The 19,075-nt window shown below is 47.9% G+C and overlaps 1 protein-coding gene across 1 annotated transcript in view; it reads right to left on the bottom strand.

Moving 5' to 3' along the window:
- Nucleotides 1-19,075, bottom strand: part of GLI3 (GLI family zinc finger 3) — a 266,586-nt gene that overhangs the window by 175,843 nt on the left and 71,668 nt on the right. Inside the window, exon 3 of the mRNA XM_056806255.1 lies at nucleotides 10,079-10,321. Within this exon, the coding sequence (XP_056662233.1) occupies nucleotides 10,079-10,321 (243 nt within the window). The remainder of the gene's footprint in view (nucleotides 1-10,078; nucleotides 10,322-19,075) is intronic.

The raw sequence follows: 19,075 nt of genomic DNA, 5'->3' as shown, positions 1-19,075 counted from the left end.
AGATAGATAGATAGATAGATATGGTTTTATCACCAATAAAATCACTGAAAAAGAATGGGCTAAATATTCCATTTCCCTGCTCAAAAATTCCAATGGCTTCCTCTTCATTCTTGTATGACATAGAGATCCTTCTATGATCCAGCCTTTGTATTCACAGAATATAGCCCAGTTTTTTGACAAATAACTGAGTCTTATATTCACCTTGTTGTATGGCTGGATCCAGTCCATACCATTCATTCCACCTCATCCACAAGGATATCATTAGAAATAGAGTCAAATTCTTTGCCATTGTCAAGGCCAACTATGGCTATAACAGTGCTCTGACCTACCAAACAAAGGGAAAGGTTCAAAAGATCAATGAAGTCCATCTCTGAAAATCATTCTCCTATAGTTTATAGTGCATTTGTTCTATTATATAATCAACATTTCTAAGAAGTCTGTGTCCTCATATGAATGGTGAGGTGGTTAGAATGCAGACTAAAGTCAGCAAGTGTGGAAAATTGAATGATGAAAGTGAAACCAGAGAGGTAGATCCAAAATGGCAGATTAGAGACAGCAATTGAGCTGTATACTTCCAATATTTCCCTACAAACACCTGTAAAATAAATCTTCCAATCAAATTTTGGAATGGCAAAGCTAATGAAAAATCATGCCAAGACATTCTTCCAACCTAAAACAACAAAGGAGATCTGCAGGAGGTATCACCAGGGTGGGCACTAGCCTAGAACATGGCTCTGGAGACTGCCTCCTCAGTGGCCACAACTTTGTTATCTCTCAGCACAGAGATGGTAAGGGGACCCTGACAATTTGTCAAAGAGAGATTACAAGGGATCCTTTGCTGCTACTAAGTGCAAATGGTGCTGATTGCCAACTAAATTGCCCCTAGCAATTCTGGGTCTGGATTCCAGAAGAGAGAGAAGAATTTGTGGTTCTTCATAAGAGACCAGGGAGACTGGTATCAGTTCTACAGGTAAGCAAAGGCCCTTCATGGGGAAAAAACAAGTGTGTAGATCAAGAGAGTGGTGACCATACCTCTCCCCAGATCAAACTACCTCAGAAGGATCAGAAACTTGCAGACCCCCAGAACCAGCTCTGAAAACAGAAGCACAAAACCACCTGAAACTTGGCACAGTACCTCATCTCTCCAAAGTAGGCAGAGACCAACTGTAACATAAAGTTCAAAGTCAAGCAATAGGCTAGAAAAATGAGGAAAGAACAACAAATAAAAACTTCACCATAAGAATCTACTATGGTGGCAGGGAAAAACAAGACAAAAATCTCAGAAAAAAGAAAAAAGGAAAATACTGATTGGACCCAAGCCCAGCAAGAATTCATAGAAGAGTTAAAAAAAAAGATAAGGATGTTAAAGGGAAAAATGAGTGATGCAACAAAATAATGAAAAGAGAACTAGCAGCTTGGTAAAAGAGGCACAAAAAATATTTAAGAAAATATATCTGGAAAAAAAAAGATGGGGCATCTGGGTAGCTCAGTGGATTGAGAGCCAGGCGTAGAGACAGGAGGTCCTAGGTTCAAATCTGGCCTCAGATACTTCCCAGCTGTGTGACCCTGGGCAAGTCACTTCACCCCCATTACCTAGCCCTTACCACTCTTCTGCCTTGGAACCAATATACAGTATTGATTCCAAGGTGGAAGGTACGGGTTTTATTTTTAAAAAATTAGACTAATGGTAAAAGAAGCACAAAAATTCACTCAAGGAAAGAACTTTCTAAAAGGCAAAATTGGCCAAATGGGAAAAGAGGCACAAAATGACCCTGAAAAAAATAGTTTCTTCAAAATTAAAATTGGGCAAGTAGAAGCTAATGAATCCACAAGACATCAGGAAACAATAAAACAAAATTAGAAGAATGAAAAAATAGAAGAACATGTGAAATACAAGAAAAATATTTTTAAATATATATATAAAAAACAATTTACCTGAAAAATAGATCAAGGAGAGATAATTTAAGAATTTCGAGTCTACCAGAAATCCATGATCAAAAAAAGCTCCAAGACAACATATTTCAATAAATTGTCAAGGGAAACTGCTCTTATATCTTAGATTCAAGAGGTAAAATAGAAATAGAAAAAATCCAATAATTATTTCCTGAAAAAGATACCAAAATGAAAAATCCAAAGAATATTATAGCCAAATTCTAGAGGTCCAAGGTGAAGAAGAAATTATTGCAAGCAGACAGAAAGAAACAATTCACAAATCATAGTCATAACCAGGATCACACAAAATTTAGTGACATTGAAGAAGAGGAAGGTTTTTAATATGATATTCTCAGAGACAAAGGAGCTAGAATTACCAACAAGAATAACCTCCCCAGCAAGACTGAGTATAACCCTCTAAGAAAAATAATGGATATTTAATGAAATAGAGGATGTTCAAGCAATCCTGATTGGAAAAAACAAAACTTGACTTTCAACACAAGACATAGGAGAAGCATAAGAAAAATCATAAGGGAATCAATAAGGTTAAGTTGTTTACATTCTTATATAGGAAGAAAGTTCATATAATTGTTGAGAACTTTATCAGTATTAGAACAATTAAAAGGAGTTTATGCAAACTCCAGGTGGCATAAGTGTGAATTGATTATGTTGGAATGATTTTTTAAAAAATAAAGAAGGGGTGATAAAAAGGAATGCAGTGGGAAAGGGGGGAAGGGTAGGGTGGAATGGGGAAATTTTTCTCACAAAAAAAGAAATGCACAAGAGCTTTTACAGTGGGGGAGGGTAGATGGCAGGCAATGCTTGAACCTCACTCTCATCAGAACTGGTTCAGAGGGAAGAATAAATAAGTAAATATACTCTCAGCTGGAAAAAAGGAAGGTAAAGGAATAAGAGAAAGGTGGTGGTGATAAAGAGGGAGGTAGATTACAGGAAGCAATGGTCAGATGCAAAAGAGACTTTTGAAAAGGGGCAGAATAAAAAGAGAGAGAAGAAAGTAGGATGGAGTAAAATTCATAGCGATCATAACTGTGAGTGTGAATGGGGTGAACTGGCCCATAAAATGGAAGCAGATAGCATCTTAGATTGGAAACCAGAATCCAACAATATATGGTTTATATAAGGCACACTTGAAACAAAGACACACATCAAATTAAAATAAAGGGCTGAAGCAGAATCTAATATGTTTCAGCTGAAGTAAAAAGACAGAGAGAGCAATAATAATCTCCAAACAAAAATAGACCCAATTAAAAGAGATGATCAGGAAAACTACATTTTGCTAATGAGTACCAGACACAATGAAGTCATTTCAAAAAATGTACAGCAAGTTTTTCTGCTAAACACCACATTTCTCAAATATATATAGAACTGAATCAAGTGTATACAAAATTATAGCCATTCCACAGCTGATAAATGATCAAAGGATCTGAACAGCCATAGAGGAAGAAATTAAAGCTATCTAGAGTCATGTGAAGAAAAAAACTCTCAGTCACTATCGATTCAAGAATGCAAATTAAAACAACTATGAGGATCACCTTACACCTGTCAGAAATGATATATACTGGAGGGGAAAAGGGGGAAATAGTCCATTAATGAAATATTGGTGGAGTAGTAAATTTGTCCAACCAGTCTAGGGAACAATTTGGAACTACGCTCAAAGGGCGACAATATCTTTAAACCAGCGATACCATGATTAGGTCTGTAATCCCCAAGAAATCAAAAACCAATGAAAAAAGGACTGATATGTAGAGAAATATTTATAAAAGCTCTTTTTATAATGACAAAGAACTGGAAACTGAATGGATCCTCATCAATTCGAGAATGTTTGAACAAGCTGTGGCATAAGATTGTGATGGGGTATTGTTGTTATAAGAAATGATGAGGGGTTGGTTTCAGAAAAAATCTTGGCAAGACCTCTATGAACTGATGCAAAGTGAAGGAAGAAGAACTGAGAGATCATTGTGTACAGTAACCACAATGCTGTAATGATCAACTTGAGAATATTTGACTACTCAGATCAATAAAATGATCTAAGACAATTCCAAAAGCTCAGGATAAAAAATACTCTCCACCTCCTGAGAGAGAGAGAACTGATGAATTCTGGATGCAAATTGAAGTATAACTTTCTCACTTTAAAAAATATGGCTAATATTGAAATACATTTAGCAGGATTTCACATGCAAAATTGATATCATACAACTTGCCTTCTTGATAGGTGGGAGAGGAGTGGGAAGAAGAAAATTTAGGATTCAAAATTTAAAAAGAAAATGTTTAAAAGCAATAAATAATATTTTAAAGGGAGAAAAGAAAAAGTAAATGCAGACCAAAAGCAAAGAAGCTGGCGTTGGTAACCAATAATGAATCATTTCAATACTAAGACCCCTATGACTGCAGCCGGGGCCAGAGAGTTAATCCTTCAGCCTGTTGTTGTTGTTCTGTCATTTCAGTCATATCTCACTCTTCATGACCCCATTTGGGGTTTTCTTGGCAAAGATATAGGAGTAGTTTGCCATTGCCTTCTCCAGCTCATTGTACAGATGAGGAAACTGAAACAAACAGGATTAAGGGTCACATAGCTAATAAGTGTCTGAGGTCAGATTTGAACTTGGGTCTTTCTAACTCAAGGCTTAATGCTCTGTTCGCTATGCCACCTATCTGTCCCCACCGCACCCCAGTCTGTTACTCTACAATGAATAGATAGCTTGAACATCTGTTGCTGGTCTGAGAAGCAAGCATCTAGTAGGGTGGAATAACAGAGTAGGATTTTTCATCTGGTGATCTTGAGAACCAACAGGTGTTAGCCTATATGCCAAACTAATAGTCTTTGTTTTATTGGTCTAATTTCATCTTATTCAACACAAGAAAGTAAGATTTGGGAAAGAGATCATAGCAGTCTATCAGAATTGTAATGACTGAACTGGATGTCAGTGAATGTGGGCATCTTTGCTTCCGCTACTAAAGATTAGGAAGACCAATAACTCAGTGTTCTACAGAATAGTTATCTATTAGTTGGGTTAGGGTCACAGGGGTATCTGACCACTGTAGAAAGGGCATCATTTTTCATCATTGACTTATAGAGATGGAAGAGAGCATGTATTTATTTGGAGAGAGGAGAATGGCAAGTCAGGAGTCTAGCCAATACCGTGGAAGGTGAAAATAGGACTCAGAGAAAATAGAGAGAAGGTTCAGAAACAAACAGAATCAAAATAAGCTACAAACCAATCAAGAAAAATTTAGAAAATTAATTTTTATCCTGAGGGATAACAACCCGGAGGGATCTTTTGGAAAGAATGTATCCACATTCAGAGGAAGAATTGTGGGAGTAGAAACCCGGAAGAAAAACAACTGCTTGACTACATGGCTCGAGGGGATATGGCTGGGGATGTAGACTCTAAAGGAACATCCCAGTGCAAACACCAACAACATGGAAATAGTTTCTGATCAAGGACCATGATTTTAATACCCAGTGGAATTGCGTGTCAGCTATGGGAAGGGTGGGAGGAGGGGAGGGAGGGAAAGAATGTGATTATTGTAACCAAGGAATAATGTTCTAAATGGACTAAATAAATAAATAAATTTTTTAAAAATCCAGTTCCTTCAGTTAATCCTCTCATGGCATGATGTGGTACCCCACACCATACCAGGTACCATCACACATATTGACTCACTGAATTTACAACTCATTAAGGCTTCAAGAGCTTTGTAAGATCAACATTTATTTAGCTATATTTCCCCCAAGTGGAGGTTTTGAACCCAAGTATAAGCCTGTAACCATCTTCCTAGGAAAGTTCCACCTTCTTGGATTCAGTCTAACATTTTAGCCAGATTAGAAAGAAGACAGAAAAACACGGGCTCTGACTCACACCACATGTAAAAATAAAAATAAAAAACCCAAGGATCACAGTGGCCATATTAAGCCATTTGTGTTTAAAGCCACAAATATGACCCTGAGGTGGCATAAAGGACAAATATTGAAAGTGTAAATAGTCTCGTTCTATTTTGCCCAGGCCACCAGTTTAGCCACGTATCCCCAATTGAAAATATTCAAACAAACCCACCCCCAGTGCAATCCTCCCCCCCATATATATATAGCAAATTGTTAAGAATTTCTAGAACCAGGCCCTGAGCTCAAAGTAGCACCTGGATGGGCAGCGATGGACCACAGACCAGCCTAAGACTACTGAACTGCAAGGACAGCCCTGTCAAGTATGGTGCCCCACCAGGCTCAGTCTCAGAGGCAAGATGAGCAGAGCCGTGTGAGGTTGGGTGGCCCTGATACTTCCAGGAGTTCTGGGGACGCCGTTGTATGGCTGTTCCTTCTAACAGGACAGACATCAAGCGTCCTGCTCGGTCCTGGTCCACTCTGCTTCATAAACAATCAGAAAAGATCTAGCCAAAGCCGCAGAGCTGTCCCTTCATTATCCCAAGAGCCCCAGATGTGGCATCTCTAGATTATAAGGATGCGATTCATCAATAAATACTGACTGACTAGCTCCTAGGCCCCAGGCACTGCGCTCAGTGAAGAGATAGGTATGAAAAGAGACAAAGCAGTCCCTGCTGGAAAGAAGCTTCCAATCTCCTGGGGGAGACAATAAGCAAACCTATTGGCAAACAGGCTACATAAGGGCTAACTAGGAAAGAATTCGCCCAGGAAAGGCATTAGGAGAATGAAGAGAAGTGGTGAAAAGTCTACCTGCTTCCCGGATTTTAGGTGGAACTCAAAGGAAGTCGAGGAGCCCATCAGGCAAAGGTGAAAAGGAAGCTCTCCAGACATCGAGGGCAGCCAGAGAAAATGCCCAGAGGGAAGAGACAGGGTCTTCTTGTTCACCAAACAGCCAGGAGGCCAGCATGGCAGAGTAGCAAATGTTGGGGACTGAGGTGTGAGAAGACTGGAAAGGTAGGAATGGGTGACGTTATTAAGGGCTCTGAATGCCAAGTAGTAGACTTTGGATTTGATCCTGGTGGCAATAGGGAGTCACTGAAATTTGTTGAATTGGGAAGCAGGGCAGATTGGGAACTTTAGAACAAACTTTCTTTAGTGGTCAAATGGAGGGTGGACTAGAGTGTGGAGAGACTCCCTACCAGCAGGACTATTGCAGGTGTCCAAGTAGAAGGTAAAGAGGGGATGCAATTAGGCTTTTCACTTGCCCATCCAATGCTGACTGCATAACTAGCTCACCATTTTTACCTTGTTCTCGCCTTTGATGGCACGTCTTCCACTGCAGTCAACACTATTTAGGCCAGTCATTGGGGATTTCCATTGTTTTGGAGTCACTGGCTAGTATGTGCCTTCTGAGAGGTGTAGGGCGATCCACAATGTACAGCCACATTGCCTTGGGAGGACACTTGTATGGAAAATGACAGTTTTAGAGTCAGGGAGTATCTTGGGCTGAGTAACAGCATCTCTCCATTTCTCAAGAGTGATCTAGAATTCTCTTCCTCTTCTGGAGTTCTGGCCTGACTCATCGTCCCTCTATTGTGTCTATTCAAGGCATAGTCCAAGGTGATGGACTCATCCAACAGGCTTCCCAACCCTCTGTTTCACCAAGTTGGGCAAAGAAAGAAATTAGAGAAATTGGAGTTTTGCTTTGGCATAACATACGGAAGAACTCCCAGAAATCAATATTGCAGAGCGTTGTCGATGCTCTCGCCCTCCCCCAAACCATCAAGAATCACCTTATCTGTTTCTATGGTGGCACTCACAATTGTCCACGGATTCATCCCCATAGTAGGGCGGCTCCTAAAGGACAGAAAGTGCTTTTCCTTTTGTCTGATTATTCTCCACACTTAATACAGAAAAGATACTTAATCAACGTTGTTTCGATGGAGTAAATCAAATTGAGTACATGAAGGCTACCTAATTTCCTTCTCTAGAAGTCATTCCAAGCTAAATAGGAATTTTTCTGCATGGGATTATTTAATGAGGGTCCTGCCTGAGGGCAGAAAGATGAACTATTCCCATCAAGGGCTCCTCTAAGTTCCATATATTTGTGCTTCAGTGGGCTCAGATTGCAAGTCAAGAGAAGATTGTTGAGCAGAGGTGCTTTTTGTTTCCCTCCCTCTCTCTCTTTTTTCTTTGCTTCCTTTCTGACTATACCTACTAAGGAGCATCTAGGAGGCTCAGTGGATAGAGAGTCAGGCCCAGAGCTGGGAGGACCTGGGTTCAAATCTGGCTTCAGACACTTCCCAGCTGGGTGACCCTGAGCAAGTCACTTGATCCCCGTTGCTTAGCCCTGACCACTCTTCTGCCTTGGAACCAGTACCCAGTATTGATTCCAAGAAGGAAGGTAGGAGTTTAAAAAAAAAAAGAAAGAAAGAAAGTCCATGATCCTATGATACCAAGGCCTTCCAACTCTGGAGGATCGGTTTCCCTCCCTGTAAAATGAAGTGCTTGAACTACAGAGCCTCTCGGGCCCTTCCACTTCTGAATCTCTCTTGCCACATGGCGTTTTTCTGGAAGGGCATCATGGTACAGACAGAAGATCTGGGCAAAGCCCAACCGAAAGCCGTCCCCTTGTAGCAAAAGAAGTGTTGGGCCGGAAGGCGTCAGGGACTCCAGGGTTTGTGCCAGCTCCAACACCAGTGACCCGAGGGCGGCCCTCGCCTTCTCTGGGCTCACCTTCGTCCCAGGCTCCCAAAGGAGGCAGCGGCCTTGGACCTTCTTGATCCAACACTGAAGGCCAGAGACGGCAAGTGGCTCCTTCCCTTTCACAAGTCCAGCCCCCCTCTGAGGCCCAACTGAGTCAGGATTCTTCAACACAAACAGATATGTGGCATCTGGGGTCACCCCGGCGCCCCCCCTCACCAAACTAGCACTATTAAAAGGAATTAATTGACCTTCCATCTTTATTAGCAATCCTACTCTGTCAGGGGAAAGACGCAAGGGGTGAGCCTGGCTTAGGCGGTGGCGGCCCCTTTGATCTAAACCCTGATGAGGGAACATTCCGGCATGTTCCAAGTCCACTAACGAAGGGATGAAATTAGCTTTTATCCCGGGCACTTTCTTTAGCAAGAAAACAGGCACTAATCAGCTGTCCTCAGCCATCCGTCATCTGGCTAATGACCTTTTGCCTCAGAGCGCCAACGTCTCTGAACGGTGAGGAAGAAGGCAAACCCAAGCCAGCCCCTCTGGGCCGTCCAGGCGGGTCTTGGCGGCGCATCTGGAGTCGGCGACAGGGAGGTTAAATGGCAAAGCTGCGTCCCGGCTTAGCGATAAATCTGCACTATACCAGCCCCCGCTTTGACGCCTCAATGTGCACTCCATTACCCACGAGGAACGGAGACCTTTTAATTAGAAGCAGATCTGCTCCCTCCCACCACCACCTCCGACAAAAAGGTACACAAATGCAGACCAACATCTAAGTCATCGCGTTGTGCCCTCAGAGAAAGTAATGATCCATCTGCAGTCAAGCTGCAGAGAATTTCTTATTCTGTGTTAATATCTGAAAAGAAACTCAGCAACTTTAAGGCTATTCTCCATCCTGACCGTATTCTGAGAAGAAAAAAATGGCCTCCCATTCGATGACTGCCCATTTCCGAGCAATCCGTCGACATTTCCCACTTCTTCCTACCTCACTGAGTCCATGTCGCTGGCTCGCCTTCCTCCTTCCCTTCTTTTTCCTCCCTTCCTCTTCCCTCCCTCCATCTCTCCCGTCCCCCCATCCTTTTCTTCTTCCCCTTCTTTCTCTCACACTCTTTCCCACACGCATTCCTCTAGAGCATCCTAAAGCCCCCCAGTTCTCCGTGGGAATGGCTTTTCCTTAAAGCTCCTGCAGAAAGTCTGGGGCTTCATGATAGGCCCCCAGCCCCCAATCTGACTCCCCTAGGTGTACAGCCATTCTGATCAGACGTATAAGGTCTCTGAATGAACAACAGATGAGCCATCCTCTTGAAGCCTGAAACCAACACGGCCCCCAGTGGTTTAGATACTGAAGGAAACGCCTCCCTCAGAAAAGCAGGGGCCTTGGGGGGGCAGGGAGGAAGTAGGAAGGGGAAGACGCCTACAAGAGTTGGACAATGTTTAACGATTAACGCTACCCAACGGTTTATCCTCTTGGGGCCACGGCCAGGCCCACGCCTCAGCCCGGCCATCACCCCCTCACCATCGTCGCTGATCTAAGGGACTTACGGTAATGGGGCTCCATGTAGCCATTCCTGGGGTCCATGGCAAACACGGTTCCGCGGTATGGCACGGAGGGCTCTGCAAGGTGAGGCATGGATCCATGGATCTCCTTCTTTATCAGTGAGGCCCGCTCCTCACTGGACGTGGAAGGCTCCTCGCTGATCTTACTAAGCCCTTGGCCACTCTGTGGCTGCATGGCCACGGCGTTTCTCCTCTCTCGGGGATAGGTCTGTACAGGATTCTCATCCTCTGTGGAGGGAAGACAAATGAGAAGCTCTTTCAGTGCCATTGTTTTCAGAAATTAGCCAAGACCTTCCCCCTGCCCTAAAGTCGTGTCTTTGTTCCCCTTGGGGTAAGATAAGGAGTCTGCACGAGGAGGGATGGGTGCACGGCTGCAATTATGGATAAGCCCAAATTCTGCCGAGAGAGCAGACAGAGAGAATTAGGATTCTGTCCTTGGCACGTTCTCATCATCCATTTCCTACTGAATTATCAGGGAGGTTAGTGAGTAACACATAACCAGCTTAAGCCTACTGTACGGCTCAGCGCCTCCCCTCGGGACCCCTGACATCGAAGTCCCGAACGCTCCACTCAGAGCGAGACCCAAGGGTCCTCGGCCAGCCACCTGCGGGAAAGGAAACTGCCGGGACGTCAAGCCCACTCTGGTCAAACATGGCACCCGTTTGGTCTGCTGGGAAAACGTTCTCCATCTCTGAAAAGCCAACACACACTCTATCAGTATGTTGGCCCAGTTTGCTCAGCTTTGCTCCCTCTTTTACTTCTTTAACATATTCCAAAGCGGGGGGCCAGACTGCAAACGTAGCTGCTGCAAAACCAAAGGTGGGCCCTAAAAGCCTATAGCCAAAGGGATCGCGACTCACTGAGGAAAAGTCTGGCTGGCCGACGTGCTAGCGGGGTGAGCAGGAGAGGAAATCAGGAGGCAAAATGCCCCCGCAGGAACTCTCAGAACTCCAGTAGTGGCTGTGGCAAAGGCTTCTGAGACAGTAACTTAGTACAGCTTGGGAGGGCAGTGGGGACAAAAGGGGACAGAGGGGCTCAGTGGTCAGGGAGGCTGGCATGGAGGGATGTCCCCATCCACCTCTAAGGAACACTGATGCAGTACCTTCTCTGTGCTCTCCCAGATCTAAACGGCACCCTGTCCCCTCTCTGCCACCCCCCCCCCAGGCAATCCAGTCTAAGAAGCCTTAATGATGAGATTCCAATGGACCAAGTGCCATTCTAACCTTTAGACGGGGGATTCAAGGCAAAAAAAGGGGGAAAGAGCTCAGTTCCCACACTGAAAAATCAACGCAACAGACACAAAGCCCAAGTCCTGGTTATCTTGGAAGGAGAGCACACCCCAACGGGCTCCAGAAAGAATCTCCAGGCGCCATGACGCTTCAAATGAAATCTGGGAGACGTGGAGGGTTCCAAGAGAAAACGGTGAGGAGAGAGGATGTGGCAAAGACGAGGAGCAGTTTGGGAAAGGCCATGGAGGTGAGAAATGGAATGTCTTCTACAGGGACAGCTGACTGAAACATCCAGGACCCAGGAGGGCTGGAGTGAATGGTCTAGAGAAGTGGAGGACAAACTGTGCAGGGCATTCAAACCCCAAAGGCGGTGGGGAGCCATAGAACTTCTTGAGCAAGGAAGTAGCATCCCTCAGGGTTCTATGGATTTGTGCAAAGGTACCAACATAAGGCTCCTACCAAATCCCACCCCCACCCCAAAGTATTTAGGAAGATTTGCTGTGTCTTCCGCTGTGGGACGTCCCCCAGTTCAGTAAGAGCTCTGCAGCAGTTCTGTGCTAGGTCTTGGGGGTGAAAAGACAAACACAGAAACAAGGAGCAGTCCCTACCCTCCCAGAGCTTACATTTTATAGGCATGCAGCATAAGACTGAGAGAGGGCCATCTACCCCAGGTATCCCGGTTACCTTATCCCATCCACTGTCTCTGATCCAGAAATCTTCTTGCCAAAGACCTTCCACTTCTCCCACCCCCTCACCAAGGAAACTACAGTCACCCCCTCATGAAAGCCTGTCCTCGCATGACCCAAAGGTGAGCTGAGGTGCATTGCTACAAGCTCGAGTTGTCTGAGAAGGTGAGACTGGCTGCGTGTTCAGTCAAAACCCCGGCACAGAGTCCAAGTCTCGACTCAGGAATGCACACGGCAAAGGTACACCCTTGACAACGACGACACATCAACGGATGCTGCTTCCGTGTGTAACTGTTCATGGCAGCAAAAGTCATGACACGTCTGAGCAGCACATCGAAGACCCAACCTCTGGGCCCATCCCCGATCGGGCTTGGGTGCTGGTGACCAAAACCCAGAATCCAAAAGAGAGACTGACCTCGGCTCCTCCATCAGGGCTCGGAGCTAGCTCCCTGGAGGTTAGTTCTCTCTCCCTGCCCGAACATGTTGGATTCGCTCAGCTGTGGGACGTGCTTACTAACCCAATATGGAATTGCATGCAATAGTGGGACAGCTGTAAAACCCTGGGAAATAGCCCCCAGCAATCCACTGGATCCTGGATTTCAAGCTGGAAGGGGCATTCGAGGTCATCTAATCCAAGTGCCCAGGAAGCTAAGTGATTTGCCCAAGGTCACACAGGAAGGAAATAATAGAACCAGGATTCAAACCCAAGCCCTAGGACTCTTTCTACACTTCCATGCTACCGATTCCATTTTTAAAAATAATTGCAAGTGCCTCCTGGGTTCCAGGTACCAGGCTACATTCCATGGATTTCAAAACAGAAAAAGAAAGAAAGCCAAAGACTCTGTCCACAAGGAACTAACTTTCTATTCATCAAACGAGAAAATGTTTATGAAGAGCTTAGCACGGTACCTGGCATCTAGTAGGCACTCAATAAATGCTTGTTTTCCCCCTTCCTGGCAGGAGAGCCAATACATGAGCACAGGAGCCTGGGCTTGGAGTCAGGAAAACTAAAATTCAGATCATTGTTCCTCCACAATAGCTGTGAAACAGGCTATCATTTAGTATCTCCCAGCCTCAGTTTCTTCATCTGTCATATAGGAATAAGAAAAACTTCAGGCGTAACCTCATAGGACCGTCATGATACATCCCTGAGATGTCCAAAAAGGGGGGGGGGGGGCTTTTCCCAGCGTTAGGATACTACGGAAATGCAAGTTGTTACTGTTATTCATTTTCTCAGCATTATTCCAGGTTCTCATTGTTATCCTCCACACTAACCCAGTCTTGCCAGGGGAGGGTGAGCCCACTGGCCCAAAACTTTCCCGATCCTGTGGGCACACCCAAAAGGAGAGACTCCTCCAGCCAGCCCACCTCGCCCCCAGCTCCTGCAAGTCCTGAACTCCTGAAGCCCCAGCGCCAACGGAAGTCTTCGCCAACCTTCCCGGGAGGAGGAGGAGGAAGTGGAGGAATAAGCCAGAAGTTTGACTGCCCCACCCCACCCCCACCCCACCTGGCCAATGGACTCCCGCGCTCCAGTGCACAATGGCCCGCTTGGATCTGAGGCTGCGGATTTGCTGACTCCTTCCAACGGGTCGTGAAACATTATTGTCCTATTGTTTTGGGCAGCTCTCTGGTCCCCCAAACTACTAATTAAGGGATAAATTACCAGTTTAATCTGTCAAGGAGCCAAAGAAGGGCCGGAATGGGGCGCAACCCCCCCTCCCATTTTAGCATATTGATTTTGAAAAAGCTGCTCGGCCGATGCTTTGTATTAACTTTTTATTACACACACACAGAGGCAGCGCCGTGCCGCGCCGCGCCGCGCCCCACCCCCTTTTCCATCCTTCTGGCGAACGCTCCCAGGCACGAATCCACAAGGGGACTTAACAAGCGGGGGGGGGGGGGGGGGGCGCTCTGTGAAAGTGAAAGGGTGGCTAACACACTCAAACTTATATTAGCTTTTATAAAAATTCTTCTCGAATCTGGGCGCAGCCGAAGTCAGATTTTCCACTCATTTACTCTGGCTCGGACCTTTTATGTCAGCCTTCAACCTCGAGTGAACCTCCTCCAATGAGGTACCAATTTCTGAAGGGGGGGGGGGTCCAGAGAAAATAGTCAAGGCCGGAGGAGCCAGCCTGGGCCGCGGAGTCCCCCAGCAGCTCTCAGCCCCCCCCCCTTCCGAAATTCGCTTTCCCCAGACCCCCGCGGCGGGGGCAGCCCACTCTCAGCCCCTCCGAGGTGTAAACATTTATGCCACTTCCAGGGGTCTGGACTCGGCCTCTCCAGCAGGCCCACCGCATCCGGGATCCAGTTCCCTCACTCGGGGCAGACCTCGGGGTTTTGTTTGCAGCTGCCTTTTCCTCCCGGGCCCCTCCCCACCCCCACCTTGCTTGGGGGCTTCTGGGAGGAGAGCCGCAGCCCAAGTTCACTTTTAGGTAAACCGCTCTCCTCCTCGGGGGAGGAGGAGGAGGAGCCCCGAGGGTGACGGGCAGAAAGTTCGGCAAACCCTCCAAGCCCCGGGTTAGGCTGGAAGGGAAAGGGCTGGTCCGGGCCCAGAGCAAAGACAGCTAGGGAGGAGCGGAGGCCGGAGGGCTGCTCCGCTGCGGCGGTCCAGTTCTAGTAGACCGAGAGAGTGAAGTCCGGGCGGCAAAGGGCCCCGGGGAGGACTTGCCTTGTGCCCGGCATCCCGGCTCTTCGGGATGCAATCGCGAAGGGCAAACCTGCCAGAGCATGCCCAGGGAATACAAATCAGCCGGCGGCCTGAAAGGCCTCTCTGTGCTCCGAGGGAAGCTGCCTGCGCTCCGGGCTGCCCCCGCCACTCCAGCGAGCCAAAAGACCAAAGCTGTCTAATCTTGTTCAGCGCGGCTGAATTGTTCCGTGAAGTTGCAGGCTGAGTGCGGCCAGGCTCCGCGAGCCCGAATCACTGACAGAAACAGACTGTCCACCATGGCAACAAGTGGGAGGCCAGTGCCCGCCCGAGTGTAAGCAAACAGCCCACTTCTCCGGCGGCCTGTGCCAAGGCCGCCTGCCTCCCGGCCAAGCCCGGGCCCCAGGGGAAAAGGCCCGGGCGGTGCTCCCCTCCCCGGGGCCCCCCACAGCCGCTGGACCCCACAACCGCCCGGCTCTGCCTCCCCATTAATAGCCAAGCGGCCCCGCCGGCTTTCTCGCCAAGGGTCTCTAAAGCATGTTTTGTTGGGCTTTGATTTCATGGGGAAGGAAAAGTTGGGATGCGCCCGAGTTTAAGCCTGCACGCTCCGGAAGCACAGTCCCTCCGGCAGCACCAACTCTCCTAGTCCTCCGGGGACCCGAGCCGTCCTTCTTCCCAGCTGCGCAGCCCTCCCCAGCCTAAGCAGCCCCCCCCCCCCCGGGGCTCCAGGAGCATCCCGGGTCCTCAGCGACTCCCGCTTTCCGTCCTCGTTCTTAAAGCGCGCAAGGGAGGAGCACCCCCTCCGCCCCCCCGCCAGCCAGCGGTACTTACAGCTCAGTCCCACCAAGCCCCTGCTGGCTAGTTAGGCGCTCTCTGTACGCTTGCCTGCTCACTTGTTCACTCTCTCGCTCTCATCCTGGCTCTGCAGAAATGCCTTCCGCGAGCGAGCGAGCAGCGAGGTGCCCAGCCTGCGTCTCCGTCTCCCTCCGAGAGGCTGTGTGGCTCCCATTAGAGGAATTAAGAGCGGCTGGGGCTCTGCTAAGTTTAACGAGCTCATTAGTATTCTGGCTGGGTGCGGCTTCCCAGTGAACTCTCCCCATTGAGGCCGGCTCTCTCTAGGAGCCCGGGTCAGGCCGCTAATCATTAAATCAAACGAATGTCACCCTATCACAATCGGGCCCGAGAAGGAGGGTTTATTATTCCAGTTTATGCTAACTAAATGGGGGGACGACAAATGGTCTCCCAGCAAGGTCAACAGCAGTTTCAATTACAAGACAAACTTAACAAGAGTTGCTATAAACCAAGCGGGCTGTATTGACTTAAGAGCAGGCAGGCTGGCTCTCCGGGCTCGGGCTCCCGGCCTGCCACTCGGGCGGGCTTGTATAGGAATGCTGGCCGGGCCGGGAAGGGCTGGGATGGGCGGGGGGAGGGGAGGGGACGGCCGGCCGGCCGGCCGGCCGGCCGGGCCGCTTTTCTTCGGCAGCCTCGGGCAGTGAGTGCACAGAGGCTGCCTCATTCACGTTTCCCCAACGAGAGAGCTGCTCAGCTCAATTCACCGGGCACAAAGGCTGAGGCCCAGACCTCAATGGACCCGGGAAACATGTTCCAAACTCGGCTCTCTATTGTGACTGAATTTCTTAACATCTTTTCAAAAAGCGGAGAATGCCTGGAGGCTAAAGGAAGAAACAGGCTAATGGTGAATTGGGAATAGTGAGCAAATTTCAGAGCCCTTTCCTGGCGCTTTTGAGGTTGAAAGCAAGCTCTCGCCTTTCAAGTTTCAAAGTCCTTTTTCCTCCTGCAGTGTCACAGAAGGATTTGAAAAGAAGGTAATTGTGCTCGCAGTCTCCCTGATCAGAGCTTACGTCCTCTTTCTGGTATTTCGGAATACTCCTCGCAATAATGGTGCGCGCAGCTCAATCCCTTCCTGGGCCTGCACTCCGCTATTGCTCATTAAGTGTACAATTGATGGCATGAAATGCCTTTTATGTGCGAGGTCTGGATAGAAGATAAGCATTCTCGTACTGGCATTCGGTTTACTAAGGAAACTCTCCATCATTAAATTACAAAACCCAGGGCAGAATATCGGGCTTTCCCAGAAAGGGAGCTCTTAGCTTGCTGAGAGCCCAAATGATGGGGGCACGAGGGAGGGAGGGGCGGGCAGCCCCCCCCCCCCCCCCCGCATGCTTAAATGCCCCATTCCTCTGGGAGAAAGGAGCCTGCAATAAAGAAACAAGAGGGGATGATGTCACCCGATGGGCAGCCCGGCGACAGGCTCTCCCCATCCACAAGCATCCACTGCTGGTCCCTTTGGACTCTCAGCCTTAGCGGCACCACGAGAGCTAGCCGGGGAGAGCACATCCCACCATGGCCCGGCTCTGCCTGCAAATGGGTGGCCAGTTCCCTTAGGAGTTCATTGAGGAAGGCAGGAGTAAAGGAGGCTGCAGGAAAGCTTCCACGCTGAAAACCCAGGTAAGAGCAGCGATTCTGGGCAGGAAACAGTCTTGATGCTCACTCATCAAGTTCCCAGAATCCCCTGACTCAGAGGTGGACCCCATCAAGCATCAGGTCAACACATAGACAAAGAAATTCCATTTAGAGCATACCTAGAAAGGGGCAGCTGGGTGGATGGAGAGCCAGGCCTAGGGACAGGAGGTCCTGGGTTCACATCTGGCCTCAGACACGTCCTAATTGTGTGACCCTGGGCAAGTCCCTTAACCCCCATTGCCTAGCCATTACCACTCTGCTGCTTTGGAACCAATACACAGCAGTGATTCTAAGGTGGAAGGGAAGGGTTAAAAAAAAGGAAAAAAACATACTTGGGAAATGGTCAGTTGGGCACTGGGGAAGGGAAGGAGAGGGGAAGCATTTACATTGAGCCTACCATGTGCCAGCCCTGGGGCTAAACAGTGATAGCCTCATAATAAGAGTTGCCATTTACCCCCAGTTTAGAGTGGAAGTGAAGTGATTTGCCTGGGGTCACAAATCTATTAAATGCATGAGGGCTGATTTAATTCTGGTTTTGCCCCGCACTCCCTCCCTGTACTGCACCAACAGCTGCTTGAAGACCTCCCAGGACCCTCTGCCCCTAAGGTAGCCCATTCCTGCTCTTTGGCTCTTCAGGCATTTTCAGTCATGGCCATGACTTCATGACCCCTTTTGGGGGTCTTCTTGGCAAAGAGATTGGAGTGGCTGGCCATTTCCTTTTCCAGGACATTTTAGAGAAGAAGAAGAAAGGGAGGCAAACAGAGTTAAGTGACTTGCCCAGGGTGACATAGCTAGTAAGGGTCTGAGGCCAAATTTGAACTCAGGAAGGCTCATCTCCCTGACCATTGGCCAGGCTCTCTATCCACCACATTACCTAACTGGCCATTCCATGTCTGGATGATTCTCATCATATGGAAGAATTGTTAACCCGTTTTAAGTGTGCTTGCACTACAGTTACTCTCGATTTTGTTGCCATCATCCTACTGCTCTCATCTGCTTGGATGGCATTCCCGAAGAAAGGCTCATTGGACAAATGGGGCATTCGTTCACCCTTATTCTTTGGGGCTAAATCATCCAATTAGCATTCAGAAGCATTTCATAGGCACCGAATATATAGCCAACACAGGGCTAGGCACTGAGGATGCAAATGCCCAAACCCCTTCCCTAGTTCACATGCTGTATCTGCCCATGCTTCTTCTAGGGATAGTTGGCTGATTTAGAAACAAAAGCTCATTGATCCCTGTTTCCCAATCAGCCCTTCCTCCAATTTAATTCCATTAGAAAAGAGAAGGCTCCCCAAAGTCGAGGGATATCCAGGATGGAGCCAATAATGCTCGTGAAAACATGGCCCTTTCTGGAGGGACCAGTGAGGGAGCACCTCACTGAGAAACAGAGAGCAGATCCTCCGAGGAGCAGGGGTTGGGGTTACTGTGGAGCTCAAAGGTAGAAGCCCCCCGCTTTACATTCAGGCAGCTGGGAGCTCAGCTTGACATCTGGCGTCTGGCTTCCCCAGCCCAGGGGAAGGCCCCATGCCTTCCTGCAAGCAGCCTTTTCCAGAGCCCCAGAGGTCAGCACGGGTGCTAGGGCACACACACTTTCCTCTGACAGTGACTGATGAGGGACAGAGCAGCGGGCACAGATATAGGGCAGCCCGCTGCTCCAGCTTGTCGCCTTGAAGCCACATGCTTCGGTGTGCACGTTGAGGAGTGCACTGCCCAAGAAGGATCCCTCACTGCTCACTGCTGGCTGTAGTACTGGGCCACTTTCCCAGTTCAGGGTCCCACTTCATTGTTCCCAAGTGAGAGAGGGGCTGAAGAGCAGGAGAACACCATGACAAAAGCTTTGCACTGGGCATCAGGGGCCTGGGTTCCAATCCTGAATCTGTCCATTATGGGATCCTAAGCAGGCCATTTCCCATCTCTTTCCAAGAGTTAGTGTG

This window comes from Monodelphis domestica, chromosome 7 (genome assembly GCF_027887165.1).
Source record: "Monodelphis domestica isolate mMonDom1 chromosome 7, mMonDom1.pri, whole genome shotgun sequence".
NCBI lineage: Eukaryota > Metazoa > Chordata > Mammalia > Didelphimorphia > Didelphidae > Monodelphis > Monodelphis domestica.
The sequence above is the reverse complement of the archived record's forward strand: the minus strand, read 5'-3'. Positions and strand labels throughout refer to the sequence as shown.